Raw genomic sequence first — 23,402 nt, forward strand, 5'->3', positions numbered from 1 at the left:
CCGTGTTCCTGCAGACACCGAGGCTGAAGGCTCTGGGTGTGTGTGAGATGTCTCTTTGAGCAGGAAAAGTGCCCACTGGAGGTCTCATACGTGTACCACTGTCTGCATGCTTTTTTGGGGGGGGGATAAGCAGCAGTTAAATGGTATTGCACCTCTCTGGCTCTGACTGTCTCCTGGCTGGCAACCCCAGGATATTCCATCCCCCTAAACATTTTTTGGGTTTAATTTTATTTTGCAAAGTCGCAACCTGTGTCTTGTAGGTGTCCCGATCCCTGTCTTGCACTCGTAAATATTCAGTGTCTGCTGTAGGAGCCTTTGGGCTGAGGCATGTCACGTAGCAAGGATCCTGACTTTGCTGTGCACAGAGCTTTACGGGGCTCCCTGGAGCCACCTCCCAGAGGGACCCTGCTCCAATCCTGCACGCCGTGTCCTTAAAATCAAATGCTTTGTCTAGATGAACCTTTTGACAAGATCAGGGCTGAGGGCAGGCTTTGCAAAAAAACCTTATGGCACGGAGAAGTGACGAAGCACCCCCCGTTATCTGCCTTGAGATGGGACATCAGCCCTCTGTGTGACTCCATCCCAGCAACTTCCCCTTCCCTACCCCATGGCTGCCCAGTCCCCAAGGCGCCCCCAGTCCGTGCCATCTGGGTCGTGTCTCCTGCGTTCCCAGTGGTGCCAGACGTGTCCCAGCTCTGCTAACCTGTTCCAGCCTTGCTGCTGGATGCTCCCCTCTGGCAGAGCAGTTAAACACATGGCTGAACATTACGCACTGCCATGGGACATGTGTGCACGCTTAGCTCAGACACGCTGTTCCAGTCCTTTCCCTGTTTGGGGCCCTGATTTGGAGACTCCACGTGCATCTTATTACCCCTCAACCCCAAGCTCGTGCTGTGCTGTGGCCAACTTTTTGCTCCGGATTAAATTTACCAGGGGTTAAATAAGATCACTGCACTTCTCCAGCCCACGATTCGACCTGGGGTTTGGACATACGGTGCAGCAAAACTTGTAGGCTCCCTTGTCTGCCTGTTTGGCCTCCCTGACCTCTAGTCTCTTTACTGACTCTCTTGCCTGAGTTAATATCACTCACAATCCCCCTCAGGTTCCCCATAAAATAGTGCAATCTGGGGAAAGATTTGGGAAAGAGCTTTTACAATGTGTGCCCATACACACTGCACACTCAGATCTCGCCCTAGGAGGGTGGCAGGTATTCCTGCTAACGCATCTTGGCTCCTGTCCCACCTCGGAGTAGCTGGAGTCTCCCGACAATTTATCATGAATTAAGCATCCCCACCCCCGTGCTCTCCTTCACCCTCCACTTGCCTTTCAGAGGAATACACTGGCCTTGTGCCTCTGGGCTGCAATTTAACTGCAGCTCATGCTGCAGCCGCAGATAGATGCTCAGTGCTGTGAAATACAGCATTTTTTTTTTTCCTCCGAGTGGCCCTGGGCAGAGCTGCCACGGTGAAGCTCTGTGCAAGGTGTGTGTCCTCCGGCCCTGTATTTCAGAGGTGGATGGGGGTGACCTCTCATCATCTGGCTGTTTCGTGGGAGATACTGGTCTCAGCCTTCAGCAGCTGTTTTGCTCCTGATGCTGCTCCAGCCTGCAGCATGCTTACATTTCTCCAGGACACGAGTTCTGGGTTAACACATCTTGGTTTTGGCTTTCTGAGTTCCCAAAGAGGATGGGCTCAGGCAGTCTGCTTCTTTCTGACATAGAATCATAGAATCATAAAGGTTGGGAAAGACCTTCAAGATCATCAGGTCCAACCATCCCTCCACCACCAATGTCACCCACTAAACCATGTCCCCAAGCACTACGTCCAACCTTTCCTTGAACATTCCCAGGGACGGTGACTCCAAAATGAGCCCCTCCGTAGCATCTCCAGGCTGACCATATCCTAAGCATTTGGGTCTTTACATGCCAACAACGCTGTGCAATGAAAGGAAGTGTTAATGCAGAGGCACAGGAGACCACGGTCTAGCAAGCCCAAAGGACTTAGGGATTTACGTAGTTATCCCAGCAGTGGAAGTCCAGAGAACAATTTGTGGGACAATAAAGCAGTTGAGACATTTTCGGAAACATCGTCCGTGTCTGTATTACTTAAAATAGTTATTGTTCATCTCTCCTTCCACGCCCCTCAAGCTCACCTGGGAGGGAGATTTACTCTGGGTGGTTTATCACCCGTAACTCTCCTTGGTTGGCTCCGGTTTGCGTTTGAACTAGGAACAAGCACTTCATAATAACCGCAGAGATTAAGCTCTGACGGACTCTCTGACCATTAACCTGAAGGAAACACAACAATAAATTATACGTATTAATGAAGCTGTACTACAAGCTCTGAATTTGTTAGGTAAATTGTACAGTTATTAACAGTGAGCCTGACTCACTGCAATCCATCTGTTGGAGGTGCTGGGTGGGGATGGATCATTCCCCATCCCAAAGCCTGCACCATGCAGGGGCCGGTGGAATGTAAACCTCAGGCTGTGGTCAGTGTGGAGAGCAAAACAGAGAACCATATTCCAGTGCAGTCTGCAGGAATCACCTTTTTTCTCCTCAGATTTCATCCATGTACCTCCTTCTGGTTTTCTACTAGGGTAGGAGCATCCTTGTGTCGCGGTGGGTCCACTGTATGTCAAGTTCTTGTCTGGTTAACCGGGGTAGTTATCCTTAGGCCAAATACCTGAAGGGTGATTTCATCCAGCTAAATTCATCCTGTGCCCTCTGTGGCCTAGGAGGACTTTTTTTGGCTGCCGTGTGTTGTTTGTGGTGGCAGGAGTTGCTGAATAATTTGTAAGGTATTGTCATGCAGTCCCTGTAAAAGAAACACGTGGTGGTGGGGCAGACATCTCAAAAAGGGAGCTTCTGACGGTGGTGGTACCATTTCCATGGCTTGTGTTATCTTGGTCCTTACTGGAAAAAAGAGGCAGTTGTGGGCTGCTGGTGCTGATATTCGTGGTGGGCTTCACGTCCCCTGTCACATACAAAGACCCTTTGGTGACCTGGTGCTTTTTAACCAAGCCAGGTAGGCTGCAGAAGGGCAAGAGTGCAGCAGAAACTTGTGCCACCAAGCCCAAACTTTTGACTGCATGGCACCACGCCATCCCTAGCCCTCCAAAACCTTGCCACATTTCCCCCACAGACTCCCCATAACAGCCATGGAAAAAGGTTTCTCTTCCTTTTTTCTTCTCTGCACTTGAAGCTGATTATCTCCATTTCTCCCCATCTTCTCTAAACAGCCCCAGTTCCTTCTGCCTTGCAGTATTATCTGGGGCTCTCTAGGTCCCCCATGAGCCTTGTCCTCCCCAGCTGGCCTCCTGAAGTGCCCCACTTGTGGCTTCAGCCATCCCAAAAGGCAGCTGGGCTGTGCCAGGAGCTCACACATTCAGGTACCTCTTGTCCCTGCACACGATGTACGCCAACCCTCCTACCTCTGTCCTGCAGTGTCACTGGGTCTGTGCTCCCCTTGTCTGCCTCTGTGCCCTCCATTATTCCAACCTGAGAGTATTTGTCCTGCCTGAGTCCAATCCTAATTCTTTTTCTGACCCATTTCTTCAATTCATCCTGATCATTGTATTTTTCCAAGCCTATGCCTTCGTTCTAGGCATTCAGGTAAATATCAGCTGGTGCCAGCCCAAGCACGTCTTTCCCCAGCTCCCAATAAGGTGGTGCACCCTAAAAAAGCCTTAGGTTGCTCTGCAGCAGCTCTGTACCTATCTATTTGAAAATTAGGCATTGAATTCCCAGAAATAACAGATGGGTGATGTCTCTTGGAGGTATACCTGCACCTCCTTGCGAGGAAGACTCCCTGTCTCATCACCAGCATCCTATATCAGCCTAGGGCATCCAGGACTGTCTTGGGCAGAATGAATCTCTCAGGAATTGCAGGGCAATGGAGAAACGTGGCAGGATGTCTTGGATCTGGGTGGATCTGGGCCCTGCATAGCCATGGCGAGTTTCCCTCAGCCAGGTGCCAAACTCCCTTGGAAGCGTCGATCGCGTAACGTGGCATTGATTTTTCTTCTAAGGCCTCTGTTGCTCCCCTCCCAGGTGCCAGGCATTGACAGGCAGTCTTGCATGGGAATTTTTCCATACAAGAAGGATTTCCAGAAGGATTTTTCCCATGTTTTTGAATGTTTGCACATCGGTTGATTTGGGTTTCTTCCATGTCTGTGGTTTTGCTGGACTTAACAGCCAGCGTTTATATCACTGTCCTCCCTGAGATATAATTAAACTGCTCCCCTTACATCTCCTAACAGGGATTCTCCTTTTGCTCAAGTGGTAGATGTCTCTGCATTTAAATCATGATTTTTTTATGATTTTCAATTTTTTTTTCTGGGGAGAGTCTGACAGCTGGGAAGTGCTAGGTGGCTTCAGCTTTATAATTACCTCTGTCTGTCTTGGCTGTATGTTCGTGCACACACACACACGTGCAGCTGAAGGGGAAGCAGTGAATGCAAGCAACAGCTGGATCCCAGTCTGTGACAAGGCAGGAGGAATTGTTTTTCTTTAAGCATCTTTTTATGTACATCCCCACGCTGCTCTTCCCAGCTCAAGCATCACAAGAATGAATAATCTCAGAAATGCTCAGCCTATTTGGAAAAAAAAAAAAAAAAAAAAAGGAAGTTTGCTGAAGATTGTTTCTGCCTGTGCAAACTTGCCTCCTGCCTGGGGATCGTGTGTCCTGGAATAATTGCCCAGGGGCTGGGCTGATGGGACGCGTGTGAGGAGGGTGCCTTCAAGTTAATCCTCGTGGCAGGCAAAGCAGAGCAGCACTGGAGGCAGCTGGACTAGGAATTGAACCAGGAATGTGCTCGTTGCAGCTAACTTTTGCATGCCACTTTCCCTTGCACCCCTCTATCCCTTGCACTCCTTGATTATTTCCCAATTTGATCCAGACTAACCCCAAAACACCCAAGTGGCTTTCCATCACGAAGACACTTCAGTTTTCCATCTTCAGGCACACGTCCTGCTTAGGGATGTCTGCCAGCCAGAGTAACTGATCCCTGTGGTTGTCTGGGCAAGGAGAGGAGGGGCGAGATGCTGCGAACGAGGCCTTTCTCCATCAACCTGTGGTCCCCGGGACAAGTTGCGGTAGGGCGAGGTTTGGAGAGGCCTCGTCTCGCAGCCTGTTTCCTTTTCCTTTTAATGTGTTTGCTCTCTAATGTGTGTTGACACAGTAAATACACATGTTTGTACAAACATCCCAGCAGAGGGCTGCTTTGAAAGCCCCTCGCAGGGGATGGGAAATGTGCACGGCAGATGTTGGGAGGCGACCAGCAGCCTGGTACGCGCCGCTTCTGCTGGTGGTGCTGGAAAACATCCCTGTCAGGAGGAATTTGATGGGACAGCCTGAGACAGAGGATGCTTTTAGGGGATTTTTTGGCTGCTGTAGAGAGAGAGGGGAGCCCAGTGCTGGTCAGGTTCGGAAAGGTGTCACCCACTGCTAAGTGTCACGTTGGGAAATCAAACTGGTACTGAGGACGTGCTGATGATGAGACAGGCGGTTCTGTTGGTTTTCAGACCCTGGGACTTTCAGACTCTGGGACTTTCAGACCCTATTTAAGCCATTGGGAGGGGAAGAGAGATGCCCGACAGTCACTCAGGCTGAAATTTGTCTCACCTAATGTCAGTCATCAGCGCTGAACCGAAATGAGTTGCCGTTTGTAGATAATGGAGAGAGACTGGCATCTCCTGAAAGCAATTCACTCCATCTGCCGGAGACACCTATTTAGGATGGCACCAGCAGCCCTGCGGTGAAACCTGTCTCTTCCCATTGACCGGAGGGGAAGCCTGCCTGACTCATTAGGTGAGATGTCTAATTCTCGGGAAGACCATGTTGAACAAGATGAATTCCTCGCCGAGTGCATGCCTGGAAGGCACACGGGGCGGTGGTGACAGGAAGGCATCTCTGGAGCCAGGCAGAGAGGAGCTGCTCAGTCCTCATCTATTTTTTGCAGGTTGGCTTAGGTTGCCTCTCCCCAGCCTTTGCATCCCCAAATATCTTGCTTTGGGTCCAGAAGTGGCACCTCGTGTCATGGTTTGGAGAATAGATGAGACTATCGAGAGAAACACCAGGGCTGCACAGTTTCTGCATCGCTCCATCCTCAGCACAGCTCCTTCCCCATGCTGCTCGGACTTTTCAAAGAAAAGGGATTTCACTGTTCTCCTTATATAGATGGGACTATTGAGGCACAAAATGGGATGAGCTGTAGCAAAGGGCACTCGTGAGACTTGCATAGGGCTTCACCTCCCGGTGAAGAAAGGCTGAGAGAGCTGGGGGTGTTCAGCCTGGAGAAGAGAAGGCTCCGGGGAGACCTTTTTGCAGCCTTCAATGCTTACAAGGGGCTTATAAGAAAGATGAGGACAGAATTCTCACACAGGCAGATGATGATAGGACAAGGGGGAATGGTTTTAAAGTAAAAAAGGGATTTGAGGTCCCTTCCAACCCAAACCAGGCTGGGATTCTGGGATTTTGTGATTATGGCTCGCTGGGCACATGGACTTGGGGCTTTTTACTGCTCTTCCACTCCCTGGGTGAAGCTGGAAAGCCATCGGGAAGTTTTTAATACATGGGTGGAACAGAGTAAAGGTCTCTTTTTCTGGTCAGAAACACCCAACTAATGCACTAATGGGGTCATAAAGGTGGTGGTTTGGGGCCTGAATTGGCTGTCCATGATCTCATTGAAGTCCCCTTGCCAATATTTCCTAGAAGTTGACTTCAGCCCTTCAGAAGCACAGGAATTTGGGAATTTAGTCCTACTGTGTCATCCCTGTCACAACTGTGAGCCTTTTCTCTCCCAGACACCCCTCAAAAACTGCCCCTCAAAGTCCCACTGTGCCAGGACATGCCACCAGCTCATGGGTCATTTTGGATCATTTTGGGGAAGAATTGACCCCAAAATGATCCCAACGTCCTGTTACAGTGTGCTGGGGTTTGGGGCAAAACCTCGGTAGTAGCTCGTGGGCAGGATGAGACCCACCCCATAGCGTTGTCCCAGCAGGGCTGGTGCTGTGCTGGGACATCTCGGGGAGCTGGGATTCCTATGGGGACCATTCCATATAGCTGCTGACACCCTGTGGCTGTCGGGAAGAAATGCAGAGACTTTCGCAGAAGGGTTGGGCGAACTTGGGTTCGAAAAATGTGCTTCCAGGAAAAAAGAAAAAAGCGACTGTTCTCAGGGGGAAAAAAATAAATAAAGGGAGAAACAGATTCCCCAGACACTTCCCAGCTGTGTTTTTAGTGCTACCGCAGGGACAAAGGTGGCAGCTGGCTGGCTGGCAGCCTGCTTGTGGCTGTCTCTTCTCTGCTCCCAGGGCCATGGGTTGAGGGCGAGCAGCTTTGAAGGGCTCCGAGGCTGGGGGACGGGAAGGGGAAGGCGATGTAGGGCAGAGATGTAGGACACGGCCACCAAAATAACTTCTTTAAGTCTCTCTTCCTCCCCCTCGGTGTCCCTCCTCTCGTAGTTTGTCTGCCACCAGTGCCAAGCTGCTTCGGCACGGAATAATATTTTCCCCTCTGTATTTTCTTCCCTGACTGCCAAGAGATCTGTGTACAAACACAAGTTTCTCCCTTTTCTTAGCTCTTGTCTATTCCTCCTCCAAGAGAGCCTGACAAAAGAGGAGCAAAAATAATACTAAAAAAAAGAGGGAGAGGCACGTTCATCTCTGCTCCGCTCCGACACACAAAGGGCTGGGAGGGAGCTGTTGGCCCAGGACAAAATTGGCAGGGTAATAAGTTTTCTCGTCAGCCTTTGAAGATGAGAGAAGAAGCAGTCGATTGTCATAGAAAGGGCAAGCGCGTCCCTTTAAACCACAAAGCCTTCAAAGATAGCCCGGAGTCCCAAAAATAAAGGCTTCACACTGCCTTCCTCTGTCACTCCCGGACAGAAATAGTAGCCTAGTGGGAACCATTATAGCTGTGATGAGAGGAGCCAGTCTGTTCCGATGAATGCGGAGAGCCCGAAGGGTGCTCCCGGGGCAGCTGGTCGGGCTGTGGTCTCCATCACCCGGACCGACAGCGCTCGTGGAGGCGAGCCCTGCTCCAGGAAATTTGGCTTTCGCCTCTCAGTATGGAAATGAGGCACCTGCACTGAGGCAGGATTGCTCCCTGTGGCCCATTTTGTCTCCCAGCCTTTGTCTTGATCTATTCCGAACGTCCCAAGGAGAGCTGGGGGGCTCAGGCTGAGTTCAGGGCTATCAATGATGCCGGTGTCCCCTGAGGCCCCGATGTGGGGTTTTATGGCACATCCATCTCCGCGTGATGGAGCTGTGCCTTCTGTATCCTTTGTGGAGATGTCTCCCCCTCTTTGGGACAGCTGGTGGTCCGCTTTCATCGGCATAAAATTCATTCAGAGTGCTAAAATACGGTGCACGGTGCAGGACCCAGCCATAAAAAAAAGGAGCAGGATTTAACCACCAGTTCGTGAGGGATGCCAGCTTTGGTGGGATGTCCTGTCAGGCGGCCCTGGGGCTGCTGTGGGGGCAGTGGGTGGCAGTGGGGACAGTGGGTGGCAGCGGGACAGCCACTGCAGCTGCGCCATCTGCTGCACACGCCGAGAAGCTTCGGCCAGAAAGGAACATTTTGGGCTAGAAGTGACCAAAAATAATTGGCAGCCCGTCCCCAGTCTCTTCTCTCCCCTTCTTTCGAACTGGATGTGCAGGCACGTCCCGTGGCCCAAGGAAACCTTGCATGTGGCTTGGTGAGGACTGGTTAGGTAGCTATTAAAAGCCTTTTTAGCCTTTTTTTCCATTTCTGTCTTATGAGGGAGATCTAGAGAGAGAGAAAAAAACAAGTGAGCTTCAGGCACTTGTGAATCTGGAGTCCCAGTGAACATCTGTGATATGGTCATCAAGATTGTGACCATTGTGATAAGAACATCAGGACACTGTGAAGTACCCTCAAGGAAGGGTGAAGAACTCCAAACCCGAGGTTCCCACATTTTGTTTCAGTTTTGTAAAACTAATCCAAGCTCACTGCAACAAACCCTTGGAAATATGGAAGGTTTTCCCCCAAAAGGAGACCAGGCTTTGGGAAAGGGTGAGCAAATAGTAATTCCAGTAAAGGGTCTGTTTCCAAGCAAATCCTCAATGTTTCTGATGTCTCGAGCTGTTGTTTGCATGAAGTGCCTTGAAATGCACTGGGTTTTGCATATTACACCTCCCCAAATTAGAATTTCACTAAATAACCCCCTGAACTTTGGGGATATGAAAATAGAGCACTAACACAACCTGGCAGGACTTCAAGGGAAAGCAGTTGCTCCTTCTTTGGAAGTTTGAGGTCCTGTTTCTTTTCTTGCAGTCTCCAGTCTACATTAGCTCCTCCGGAGTCCCTGCTACTACTTCTGGGGCAAATCTGGGGTAACCTCATTGAATTACTCCAGCACAAAGCTGGAATTGATCACAGAAGTAACTGGTTGCTATTTGGAGTGATTCTGCTGAATCTGAGCCATTGTTTCAATGAAGAGGAATTATGATTTTTCAACAATTATGCTTTTACATCCCTCATATTACCGAGCCACTATATGTGCCAGGGAGATGCTCTGGAGGAAGGTGTAAGGGTCTGGTGAGCCTGGTGCTGGAGCTGGGGACAGGAGAGGGAAGGATGCAGCCCCTCAGAGGCTTTTCCAGCCTTGGCTGGGACCCTGCTCGAGACAACCTGAGCAAGGACAAAGCCAGCAGAGCCATGTGAACTGCGGGGAAGAGCGGCAGGGATGAAAGCAACAGTAATTATACATCTCAATACCATCCCTCCCAGGCAGCGCCGTGCAGGTGTATCCGATTCCTGGCTCTTTTGTGTGGTGATGGGCACTTGCTGCATTGATGCTGAACTCCTGACCTTGCCTTGTCTTGTGCCGCAACCTCCTGTCAAAATGGCTTCGGGTAGAGTTTCATTGCCCGGGTTACCTTGAGGTCCCGGAGGAAAGCAATCCCTCCTCTCCCAGGAGTGACACCCTCCTGCTGACTCCCCAGGGCCCTTGGGAGGTAGGTCATGGCTATGGGGACATGAGAAGATTGTGTCCTGGCTCTTCTTCCATCCCCTTCCCATCACTGAAAGAGCTTTCTGCATGCTTCTGCCTTGCTTGACATATTCAAGGTAGTGAGGAAGGATCCAGCTTGAGCTCCCTGGAGTCCTGAGACACAGCAGCGTGGTCAGCACTTCTGGGAAGCCATGCTATGTTTTTCCCCAAATTCTTCTCTTGAAGCACCCAAATACAACAGCGATGTCAGGGGCACAGTTTCTGCTCTGCGAGGGAACCACCACCCAGGGACACGTGCACTGTGTCACCCAGAGGTTGGTGGACAGGGTATGTACATGGCAAGCTCCACACCTCTAGGATTTGATAGGACTCCTGCAACTGCATATGGGATGGTCTTTGTAAGGCTCAGACATCCTAATCTCTTACATTAGAAGAAAAGTAACTGGCTGTCTCACCTCAGACAAGACTCTGATACTTAGAAAAGTAAATGAAGGGCCTGGGAGATGACGTCTCTTTGGACCAGGACAAATTCTCGTGGTCCATCACATCACCTAACCAGTTTAGAGGTAAGCATGGAGCTATGAGGCACCAAGGGAGCTGCAGATGTGTGGGCTGGTAGAGCCCTGGAGTCCTGTTAAAAAGGCAGCATGTCTTACTGGCTCTGCTTGGGCTTCCCTGCTGGGCTGCGGTCCTTGTGCATCACTTGGCTGTGAGTATCCCTAGAGATCGGACCCTTGGGGCCCCCTTTCTGCTCAGGTTTCTTAGGCTTTCTTCATTTCATTTCCTATTTCATCTGCATTTCCCTGGGTGAGAGGTTTTTGGACCAGCCCAATGCCACGGGTCACATTAGACTCACGAAAACCCTTCTGACTCCTTCCTTGGGGCAGCCTGACCTGCTCAAGAGCTCGATGTAGCATCTGATTCCTGGCTCAGCAGCCTGGTCCCAACCTGAACAGCTCAGGCAGCCTTCCTCCTCCCCCAGGCGTCCCCTGCCTCCATCCAAGTGGAATAATATGTCAGCACTTGCCTGCTAAATCCCTCCGACTCTCTTAATTCTCTCTTGATTGCGCCTTGTGCATTGCCCTCGGTGCTGTGCAGCACCTTTAGGACAGGTCCCAGCAGACCTCCTAATCCTTTTAAGTGCACTCAGAGGGCTCTGTTTCCTCCACGGGGTGGGCAGCTTTTCTCCCGTAGCCCTGTGCTGATGCTCTGCAGAGGACGAGGTGTGCCTGGCTGGAAGGAAAGCACTCCCTGCCTTCCTCAGAGGCTGCATTTCCACCTTGCATCTCTTTATCCACAGAAGACTTTCACTGGTGGCAATGCGAGTTGTCATTTACCCGTGTTAAAAACGTACCTGCTTGGTCATTATTTTAAAATTTGTCTCTTACTTTTAGATAATTCAATCAAGGGCTTTGAATACACATTTGTCTAACTCTGATTGATGCACAAGGAATCCCCGTGATTAAGGGTCTGGCAATACATGCTGTTCTTATGCTATCGGAGGTAATAATTACTTGACTTACACGATACTTTTCATTTGAAGATTTCCAATACTGATCGATTTTTTGCCTCTCTCCAGCCCTGTCTAGAGGTGTCTGTGGTAATGGGCTGAGAGCCGTGGTTGTGTGATCGCTCTCTCCCCTGTGTATCCCTCTGAGCTGAGGGCTGTGCAGTGATGCACGCTGCTTTGGTGGCATCTTTTGGGGTCTCCTCTTCATATCTCCAGAACCTCCATTTACCCTTTCCTGTAGCCATGGAAGCTGTCCCTTAAAAATCATCCAATCCCCGGGTGGCTCAATGTAAAATGTGGAAAGCAAAGCAGTGGCTGGGAACACCTTGCAGCTCATTGCTGCAGATGGAAGGTGAATCCAGCCAAGCGATGCGCTGCTTTGGTAGGACCAAGAATTACGTAGTGGTCTTGGAAGACAAAATGAGTAGGAAATGGCTTTGAGTCACTGACGAGGGGCTGGCTGATGGGAGATGAGAGGAAGCCTTGGGAAGAAGAAGACGGCTGTGCTGAGGATAGCCTGAGCAGAGACATGTCGCATGGTCAGATGTCAGAGATGAGAGAAGAGGAACTGGTGCTGGATCGGCACATGAGAGCAGCCTTCAGTGGAGGGTTGGTGCTTGGGAAGGGGAGAGAAGAGGCTCGATCCTCCAGGACAGGGCTGAATCATTCTGGCAGGTTCATGAAAGGGGAGAAAGGGCAAACGTGGAGCTTTGTCCCCAGAAGGTGCTTCCCTCTTATCTGAGGCAGTACTGGAAGATAAGCTTTCACTTTTTCTCTCTCCCATTTTTCCCCCCTTTTTGTTTTTCTCCTGTGGATAAACATAGATTATGAAGGTTAGAAAGGCTTCAAGGGCTGTTTTTTTTTTATCTCATATTAAGTTCTTAATAGGTCACCTTGGCATTGAGAAGCCCAGGAGCTGAAACAGTCGGCAATTGAATCACAATAACCTTTGCAGAGCACAACCTGGTCATGAGTCTGGGGCCCAGAGATATGTGGGGCCTCATTATCTTGACCTTAGCCCTGGGGATGTCAACCAACAAAAAGAACTGGACAGAGAGGCTGGGATGGCTGATTTCCTTGGAGAGATTCTCTTTCTGGGTCCCTTTTCCCCTTGCTTCAGAGATAAAAATCCCTGGCAGGGATTGTTCCCAAGCCGCTGCTCCGTCCATCCACCCTGAGCCCCCTTCATCCCAAAGGAGAGAGCAAAGAGCTCTGGCCCCTGGGTTTCTCAGTTTTTAGTTATTTCTCCCAGCCCATCACCCCATTTCTCTGCCCTTTCTGCTGCAATTTAGCACCAGAGCCTGACACAAACATCATCGCAAGAACAGAAAACCTTACTCGAGCGGAGAGAGAATCTCTGGGATAAGATTTTTGATCTGCATTGTTTGGTGAAAGTGGTGAAAGTGCCCAAATCCTCAGCAAAACAGGAGCTTTGGTCTGCCTCTGATATGCCCTAAAGGGAAATTGCACATCTTCACATCACCCCGGGACCCCTTGCTCCTGACCAAGACCCCCTAAAGCATACCCTAAATCCATGCAGATGAATTTGGATGGGCAGGGTGTCACTGGGTGCCTCTGTGCCTGCACCTCCTTGAATATTTCCACCCCGTGGCATGGTGCTGTGCTGAATTTTGCTGTGCTGTGCCTGCTTTTGGTGCTTTTCTGCCATCGTGCCCATGCGGGTGCCCGGGTCCCTGTGTGTGTGCACGCCTCCCGTTGCCAAAGGGCAGCTGGCTTCCTCTCAAGCGAGATGGAGTCATGAGGATCCGTGGGTGTCTCAGAGCTCGCCCCGTCTGGGCACAGTCAAAGAGCCCTTTGTGGTGCTGCTCTGCAACCCCCTGCGGGGCTCCCAGCCCTCCGGGTCACAGCGTTCCTGGCATGGCAGGATGAGCTCATCTCTGGTCTCTCAGCCCCATGAACGGACCCTTATAAAGGACTTGTATTCCTCAGCCAGCCCATGCCGCTGTCCGTCTGTCCTCAGAGCATCCCATAAAACTATCTGCCACAACTTCTGAGCAATGCCGTGTAGGGATTTATGCCCTAGACCAACACTGTGTTGATATCTTTGGCCATTCAGACACAGGCTGTGCTTTTGTGTATTTCTGACCCCAAAGCCAGTAAGGTTTTAAGCCTTTCTGGTCATGCTTATGGTCATACTTATCTGAATTGTGTTGATCTATACTTTGATCCCTGCTTAAGAGCTGACCAGAGGTGAGCAGGTATTTTGGGTTGTGCACCATGTGAGCCACCACCCAAGGAGTGTTCTTATGTATTGAAGTTTAATTTTCATTTTTTTTTTTGCATTGTTACTCCCTTAATATCAACCAAAATCCACTCTGACTGAACGCCTCTATTTACATTTTCTGCAAGAAGAAGCAGGACTAGTGGTAGCAACAGAATAAATGTTAAAAAGCTAGCTGTCCCCTCCCCAGAAATGTTGCCCGTAATGAAATTCCACCAGTTTGGGAGAAACCAAAGTAGCTGGGGACCTGTACCCTTCCTGTTGTGGTCAGTGGCTGTATGTACATCTGAACTCCTTCATGCTGGAAAACTAAAACTCCACAACATCCTAGAAAAACTCCACAGCTGATAAGTCCAGGGGATTTTCTTTCAGATTTTACAATAGGGTGCTGTGAGTAGGAGAAGGTGACTTTATTGCTGTAAAGTAGCCACAGGTGTGCCACAGATAGACAAGTGCAAGATCCCAAAGCCTAACAGCAATGTCCATGAGCAGCATGGCACCAGGATGGCCTTTGGGATGATCCATTGGGATCCTAACCCATGGATGAAGAGACTGGTCTGTTCCCAGTGTGGCTGACCCTGCAGTGCTCAGGAAGCAGACACAGAGGATGTTTGGGCTCCTTGCAGATTGAGGAATGGGCAAAATTGTCCCATGCTCCTGCCCTCCCTTGTCTCTGGTCAGTGGTATCAGGTCCTTTACCTGATGTAGTTTTATTTACCCAAAGTACCCGCTCAGCTGGGCAACATGTTTGAGAGCCTGAAGCAAAAACTTTGGGTATAAAATCTGGTGACTGCAGGGTTCAAATGTCCTATTGGTTCGGCCAAACACATGCCTGATGCAAGCATCAAAACCCAGAGATGTCACTGTGGTCAGGATGACATTGCCTAGGAGATAGCTGCAGGTCGATGCTTTCAGCATCCTGCTTCATTTTCCAAAAAAAGAGGAAAGAGGACAAAACAGGCTTTTTTTCAGTCTCAAATGGCTTTTATTTTAGGAATAAGTGAAGAATAAGTGTTCTTGGGATGCCTGGCAGTGTGGTACATAGATCCGAGATACCTGGGACCAAGGTGGCCACGGTCACCAGATCTCAGGCAAGGGCCGGGAGCTGTGATGCCCCATGTGAAGGAAGGGAAGAACAGATTTGTGTCTCTGGCTCTTGCACCAAGCAGCACAGCCCAGTCCTCAGCACGGGGACAGGAGAGCAGAGGCCTCAGCCCCATGCCATCGGTGAGAGCCAGCAGCCTGCCCATAGATCTGCTGGCAGGGCTCGCTGCTGCGCACCAATCGCTTGGCAGGCCATTACCTTGAAAAATGAGCTCTGCCGAGTTTGCCTGGTGTTGTTACAAACAAATGATTTGCATTGATTAGCACGTGGCTCGTGAGTGTCTAATTTATCAATCAGGGAGCGCCAGGGGAGCATATGTAAACCATGCTCTCAGAAATGATGTCATCTGTCAATGGGCTGGTGGACGTGAGAGCTGCACACACCTGACGTGCTCCCTGCCAAGGGAGGGAAAGGATCTGGTGACCTCCTTGCCTTTCCCTCGTGTCCATGCTTGAACTGCAGCTATTTCAGTTTGGGGCAAGCCCTGCAGTCCGGGTACAGCCTGACTGGCCACACTTCAAGCTGTAAGTATTATTTTTATGGTACTGGGAGCAGCCATCATAAAGCTGCTGTGGTAGGTGCTGTCCAAGCCCAGAATGCAAGGCTGGCTTTTTGTTTATGTCCAGTTTCGCTCATAAATCCAGTGCAGGCAGAAGTATCTCTTGCTATACGTGTTGGTGGAGAGATGAAGTGGAATGGCACAGTAGTCACATGCAGTGGACTGTGAAAAAAAGGACTCAGCCAGCTATGAGTTGGTCTCCTGGCTTGCAGGACCAAAGCAGAAGGCTCATTCCAGTGTATCAGAGATCATTGCAGGCTTGATCCATTGTAACCCAGTGCCCCTGAAACATCTAGGAGCCGTGTCAAGGCAGGGTAACCCATGTCTCACTTGGAAAAGAAAACAGATCAGAGAATCTCAGAATCATGGAATGGTTTGGGTTGGAAGGGACCTCAAAGCCCATCTCATCCCAGCCCCTGCCATGGCAGGGACACCTCCCACCAGCCCAGGCTGCCCCCAGCCCCATCTAGCCTGGCCGTGAGCACTGCCAAGGATGGGGCAGCCACAGCTCCTCTGGGCTATCAACCTCTCATCCCATCCTTCTCCTGAAGCCCCAGAGCACTGTGCTTGCCCTACAAGGGAGATCTCTTACCCAGCAGTCGGGCATCTCTCTGTTTGACCCAATTTTGCAGCCTGTCTGGATTCCACGGGAGGTCAGTGGGTGACTTCTCAGCAGGATTAGACCCCGTGGCCCTGGCCAGTGCAGCCACGCCAGAGCCCAGTTGAGGGCGTGCGGAGGGAGGATTACGGTGCAACGGCTGCAGATGGTAGGGATTAGCCAGTGGGATTCGAGGGAAGCTGTTTCCTTGAAAACCCCGTGAAAAAGGCCCTAGGAACCGTGTGCATGGAGAACAAAGGAGGACCCCTTCTCTTTTGTTGTTGCAGTGCTGTAGCAAATGTCTTGCTTACTTGCAAAGTCTAGGTCTCCTGGAGAAAAGAAGTGTAAATCAAGTGTAAATCTTGAAGAGATTGCAGGATGAGCCCGTTTGATGTCCCTCTCATGTAAAGCAGTGTATGGCGAGAACGTGCTCTGCGTATGGGTGCCTTCTGCATCTTGGTGTACACATATTTGGGTCCGTGCCTATAACTGAGTGAATCATCATGGGGACAGAGATTTAGAGGTGAAATGTGGGGGGAGGTTGCAAGTTTAGGCTGCCTTGGAAGCCAAATGCCAGGGTTGGTCTCCTCCCCTGGTTGGCTTGCATCCCTGTGGTGACCGTGGCTGCCGTCATGACACATTTGGGTCTGGGCAGCACTGAAAGCGTGAGGGTTGAGGCTGAACACCTGGTTTGCCAGGGTCCTGCTCTCCATATGGCTGAAGGCGCCCTGAGATGTGTGCTCAGAGGGGCTGGCACCGTTCACACAAGCAGCACCTCGAAACATCTGTGTGAGAGAAGTGAGAGGGCTGCTGGCTGTCAGGCACAAGAAGGAGACACCTCACCCTTTGCTTTTCTTTCAGTTAGTGTTTCTAAAAGCCTCTTGGATCAGTAGATGGACAGGGTTATTGAAATGCCATGTTTTATTAGAAATTGATCTCCTGCTAATAGGCTTTAGGCAAATTAGGACGGATGATTCGACTGGAAAACACATGCCAAAATGGAGGGAAAGGGGAGGAACGGGGTGCATTGCCAACCCCTTCCCCGTCTTCGCTGAGATCAATACAGCTACATCATGGAACCCAAATCAATGGAAGAGCAGAAATAGATTATCATCATAACAGCCTGACGTTAGATCATGCTCTGTCTGCTGTGCTTTTGCCCCCCTCGCCATGCCAGGGATGGCAGCCAGCAGTCCCAGCGTCTGCTGGGGAACGTTAGGTTCATAAAACGGGGAGGAACTGATATTGGAAAAGCAATAAAGTATTAGAGGCCCCCGTGCAGTCGTAAGGCTGTGGCTGGGCACTGCTCAGAGCAGCCTGGATTGATGCGCGGGGCCGCTTGGATCTCCTAGAAATGAGGTTTGCTGAGCCTTAATCCAATAGTGAGAAGTAATGATGGTGATTTCAGTGAGAAGCCCTGGGAGAAGGAGAGGCAGGGCGGACAAAGAAGGAATGCCTTGGGGAACGGCCAGGACGGAGACAGTGCTGCCAGGTCTGGTTTTCCCTGTCCAAAATGTTTCTCTTCCTTTCAGAACCGGTGCCACCGCATTTGCTCGCTTGCACCCACGTGGAAGCAGAGGGATCTGATGCTGTGATCCCTTGGGCTTTGCCTTTGCAATCCACCCTTGCAATCTTCCTTGCAGCCGCTTAATCACCTCCCCTGGGAAACGGGGTGATTTTTGTGTCCAAAGTAAACCTTCAGTGTGATTTGGGAGCTGCTGCAGTGCCGGCTGGGAGCACTGGGGTGGCAACGACAAATTCCCTTTTTCATCAGCCCAGGGTTTGCTGATTCTGCATGAAGCAGAGTGCTGGGGAGGGTGCTGGCTGAGTGAGCTGTGGTTCACCCAGCTCCTCTTCCCCTTAGTTATTCATTTAATTATTTGCAATGACAATCAGCCAACCAGTGTCTACGACTGTCTTCTTGGCCAGGCATCATCTGCCTGTGATCCTGCTCCCGACCACATCTCAGGAGACCTGGATGGGTTTTAAATGCCTTATACAGAGGAGCCAATGTGTGCGTGTGGGCATGGGTGTCATTTTGGCTCTACAGGGCCAGGAACAATGCTCTGGGCAGGAGGTGATGGCTCTAGACGAGTAGGAAGCAGCTGAACTCAACTGGCACAGTGGAAATGATGCTGACTTTTGCTGCCAGTGACAAGTCCAGGCTAATGGGACGAGAAAATAGAGTTGATGTTGTAGCAGGAGTGCTGTGAGCATTTCCACGGAGTGAGCTTTTGAAGACAATTTTAAAGACAACTATTTGTCCATGCTTAATTTGCTGGGATTTACATAGCAGGGCAGATAGCACAAAGTGTACGAACTGGGTTTCTCTTGGATAAAACAAAACTGGGTGATGTTCATGTGCTCCAAACAGTGATTCAGTTTACGACATTAGGCCATGGCTGAAACGCAAGCAGTGTGGTTGCTGGCTTTTAGCAGAAATGGTGTTACTCTACAGATGAACCTGTGCTGTTTGCATACGTAGACATGCAATTTGGGAGAGCCTTCCCAACTCTGCCAATGGTGTGCTTGGTCACTTCACCTCTTCCTTGCCTTGCCTCCCCATCTGCACAACGAGGCTTCCCAAAAGAGGCCATCCCCATCCAGCCTAGCAAAATAAGAACAAGCTAAGAGAACTATATGGTCATGATGGTCTGGAAGGCAGGTGTTTCTGTTGTTTTGTTGAGCTTAAAGAACTTTGCCCTTTTGCCATGACCATGGTTTGTCTTCCATCACTGGGGCTAAGTGCTTGCAGGCACCAGTTCCTCCTTAGTCCTCCAACCCCAACGCTTTTTGTTGGCCCTTTTAAGATTATACCCATGCTTTGAAGGGATTCATCGTGCCCCTTAATTCGACAGCCATACGATCCCAACCTCTAAAACCTATGTCTGTCATTAAGGTCTGATTGAGACATCTGCTACCAGCTTGCCCAGGAGACTGTGTTCAAGCATCGCCCTCCTGTGGATCCCACAGCAGCTGGAGGGACCCAGATAACACTGAAAGGCACCAGTAAAATGACAGGAGGTATCCTTTACCTTCTTTCATCCTCCAGACCCGTGGGCTCCTTGCCAGGATGCCTGTAGGGCCAGCCATGGCCAGGGTGGGAGCTCGGGAAAGGCCAGAGCCTGTGTCTTTAAAGATTAATGGTGTTGTTTGCTCATTAAGGAGATCGTTTTGAAGCCGGCGCTAGCCAGAACATTCGAGTGCAAGCATCTGTTTGCCACTGGGAGAGGATATTTATTGTCTGATACTTCAATGGATGTAAATAAACAGCCAGGCCTAGATAATGTTCAGACAAACAAACAAACAGCTGCCAGAATAGGTCCCCTGGTGGCTGACCTTCGGGAAGCATCATGCTGATGTTTTAATAGCAGCCGGCTTTGCAGAACGAAGCCCAGTGAGTGCAGCCTTCCAGGAAGCAGGATTAGCGTGCAGCCTGAATGAACGGGTCCCCGTCAGCTCTGCACACATGTGTTGGCTGTGGGGCAGTGGGGGGTTATCAGGGTGGGGGGTAAAAGGTGGGTGATGGTCCTGGGGGTGTGCGAGGTGGTGGTGGGGTTGGATGAGGGCTTGGGGTGCTGAGTGGGATGGTTCACAGCCAGCTTCAAGGAGAAATGCCCCCTGGGCTCTAATCCCACAGCCTGAGAAGATCATCTTTAGGGTAGGAATACCCATACCTTAGTGAGAAGAAAACTCTACCATGCAGGGCTTGGTAGAGTTGGTTGATGCCAAGGAAGGAGAGCAGGAACAGAGCAAAATGCCGGGACGTGCCTTGAGCTCCCCACAGTCAGCAGGCTGGGAAGATTTCCTAGCAGAGATCGTATCTGCGTCCCTGACATCACCGCCGATCACTTGCAGGCTTTGATGAGAATCTTCTCATTTCCCCTTTATAGGCTCTTTGGCTCTTCTTTTTTTTTTTTTTTTTTTTTTTTTTTTCCGAAACCTAAATGCTCTGCTGCTAATGGATGCCTGGGAGCAGGGAATAAAACTCTCCAACTGCTGTTGTGCCGTTTGATGTTCGGCCCCAGGAAGAATGTGCAGGGAAGATGGGGATCATCCAGGCTCTACGCCTGGGGTCGAACACACGAAGGGCAGAGTTTAAAACGGGATAGGGGATGGCTTGAGTTAGCAGCCAGACTCCTGGCTGCGAGCCGCGATAATCACCTTCTTGCTGGCACGGGGCTCGCACGGTCTGTGTGGTGTGGGTGAATGTCTGCCAGACTTTCTGGCCGCCTTCTGAATTTTCTTTTCCCTTATTTCGTAGCTTTAGCTAGAGGAAGAGATCTCCATGCTGTTGTCGGGAGGCATGAGTGCATGTGTGTGCAAATGCACACGTACAGTGGAATGAGCCCTCTGCCCCCACCTCCTTTACAAAATAATGATTTTGCAGCCAATTAGGTCAGCAATAGCTGTTAAATCCCTTCCGAGTGTCACTGTTTTCCCGGCATGAAACCTCTGCAAGTCTTTTACCTGCACCAAGCCCGGAGCACAGATCCCTGGGGGCCGTGCCTCCTGTTTGTTAGCTCCAGCCGGCTATTTCTCCAGCCTGCCTCGTCTATCTCCGAGCTCCTTCTCCTCTAATGGGGCCTGGCAAAGGCTGAGGACAGGGACTGAGCCTGGAGTGATAATTGGCTGCTTACATATCCAGTGGCCTACGGATCTGACCCCGATGATGCTGAGAAATCAAGGTCAAAGCTGCAAAGACGTCAGGTTTGTTTAGCACGGCGATGAGATCCAGGGGCTTCCGCAGCCCTCTGGTGGGCATGGGCACCCACAGGGGATGGGAAAGGGAGGAAAAGCTGAGGCAGAGCCCAAGCACTGCTCCCTGCTAGTGAGAACATGGTGCAGTCCCCATGGGAAATTGGAAGGGGTCCTGCTGTGGGGGCATCTGGGCTGCCCTGGGCACGTTTCTTGACCTGCAGTCCTTTCCTTGTGTCCTTCCCATCTTCAGGCTGTCCTAAAGGGAATGGCTCACCCTAATCCCATTGACATCTTGTCCCTTAACCTCCTGGGTAAGACATATCAGTGACTGCTTTCCAGTAGAGACTCGGAGGAGCTCAAGGCACCCAGGAAGAACACAAGTGAGCCCTTTCCTCCCAGGTAGGCAGAGCCAGTGGGATGCTCGGATGCTTGTTGCTGGGCTTAAGCCCCCAACCTCCATCTGCATTAACGTTGTGGAGTGTGTTGCTGTCACCACCAGATCCATCCAGACGACAAACCAACCACAAATCCTCCGGTCTGCTTTGCCCAGCCTAATGGTCAATGCCCGGCCCCACGTAGGCTGAGCAGTCTCATGGGATCTGAGCGTCCCTGAGCACCCTCCACACCCTTTGCTGTCACAGAGAGCCTCTCTAAATCCTCTCTGCCTCATGTTCACCATCTTTCCAGGGTTATGGAACATGATTTTCCAGGTCCTCATGTCCCCCATCTTTCCAAAATAAGGTTTCTTTCTTGTCATATGGTGTTGTCATATGGGTAGAGCGATAGGGAAAGGACAAAGATAAAAATCTGTATATCACTGCTGCCCTTTTTAGGCTTTCCAGACCCTCTGTCATTCCCTCTCTTCCCTTCTCTTTGCCTTTCTAACACAGAAGATGATTCAGGCTCAGTTTCTTGGCTGAAAGGTTGAGACAGAAGGAATGAGCTTGTGGACTGGGTGCCAGGGAACAGTGGGAATGGGTCTTGATACCATCACTTCTCCAGGGCTTGTTATTTCCTTTTGGGTGTTTTCTTTTTTATCTTTTTTTTTCTTTTTTTTTTTTTTTTTCCCCCCTCAACTATCAAACTACACAACTACAAATCAGGGAAACCAGGGACTGTGATCCTGCTTCCTGTTTTACTCAGGAAGGTATGGAGGTCATGATGCGGAGCACAAGGCAGATTAGCTAAAACTGTTTCTTCTAGAGAAGGGCACTGTAATGTTTGGGTTGCTGTGGGATTGAACATTTTCTGAAACTGCAAGGAAACATGGTGAAGATAGCAAGGGAGAGAAGCAACGTGGATGCAACTCTGAAACAAATGGTCGTGGGTTTTGCTGAATATCCAGAGGGACCCAACAGTCCTGTGGATAGCTAGATTATTCTGAATTGCGATCGTACTAATGGAAAGGATTAGAAACCTTCTCCATCTGGTTTTCAGCCCAATCTCTGGAAATTGGCATGAGACCAGCAAAGACAGAAACCTACGGAGTTGTGTGTACTTTCTTCCATCGGGCTGGTTCCCTATCAGGGGTAGACCGGGGCTGTGTATCAGGTCTGTTCTCATCATCCCAGTTATTGATGTTCCTCCGTGACACCTTGTTATGAGATGTGGCTGGAATCGTACGGTGCCGTATTTGTGCAGGACAGATTTCAATATCAGATATAGGTCATCAAGAAGAGAAATAGCCTGTGTCGTGTCGTGTGTTCTGCAGTAATATATTGCCCCATGGAATATTAGCAATAAGAACCATAATAGCATCTGACTAGCATTTGAGTGAGTTGGTCTGGTAGGCTCTTGTGTGTTTTTTTTTTTCTCTTTTGCACATCATCATCACAAATTCTACCCTTTGTGCCACCATTTTCAGCTGGGTAGATTTGTCCAGGCAACAACAGTAATACACTGATAGTGCCAGAGAAAAACGAGCAGGCTCTGGATTGTTCTTCTACAGTTCTCTTGTGTCAATGGGACCAAAAAAAAAAGCTGTTAAACTGCTTTATCCTTAAAGTGAGGAGGCAGGGGGAAAGTTCATTTTGTGATGACAGTGGTTGTTGTCTGAAAGATATAACAAGAATGCTTTTCTCCAAGGATTATCCTACAGTCTAAATGGAAGGAGGAAAAATACTCATGTTTTCTACCTGCTTTTGTTTTCCTGCAGATCCGTGTGGATGGCACCACCAAGAACACGCTGGAGTATGAGATAGTGCAGGTGGTGGACACTGGCCCCGTATTACGGGATATGGCCTTCTCAGTGGATCATGAACACCTCTATATCATGTCCGAGAAGCAGGTAAGAAACCCTGTCAGACCACGATGTTTGGAAATTTTTTGGCTTGGCCATGCAACGGATGGCAGAATATGGCCTGAAATTCTCAGAGTAAAAACAGCTCCTACAAAAGATCCTTGTGCTCTGCTGAATATTTAAAGATTGTGCTTAGAAACCCTTGCATTTACACACTGATGGATATTATCGAGGGGCCAGGAGCACAGACCTCGGGGGGAGAAACCACTCCCAGCATTGCCTTATGCAGTCCACGTCCTGCTGGCTATGTGACAAGGAGCTGCTGTCGCATCTGCTGCGTGCCACGTTGCTCTCCACCCCCATTCAAACTGTGGCTGCATCTGCCACAGATAACGGGTAGGGTGGGTAAATGCAACGCTGAATCATTTGGCTCCAAACGGAGTATTTGGAGAAGCTGGAGCTTCTCT

The 23,402-nt window shown here is 50.1% G+C and overlaps 1 protein-coding gene across 1 annotated transcript in view; it reads left to right on the top strand.

Annotated features, from left to right (window-relative positions):
• PLXNA4 (plexin A4) overlaps positions 1-23,402 on the top strand; it is a 423,963-nt gene that overhangs the window by 183,111 nt on the left and 217,450 nt on the right. The window contains 1 exon segment of the mRNA XM_040546170.1: positions 22,852-22,983. Within this exon segment, the coding sequence (XP_040402104.1) occupies positions 22,852-22,983 (132 nt within the window).

This window comes from Cygnus olor, chromosome 1 (assembly GCF_009769625.2).
Source record: "Cygnus olor isolate bCygOlo1 chromosome 1, bCygOlo1.pri.v2, whole genome shotgun sequence".
Classification (NCBI taxonomy): Eukaryota; Metazoa; Chordata; class Aves; order Anseriformes; family Anatidae; genus Cygnus; species Cygnus olor.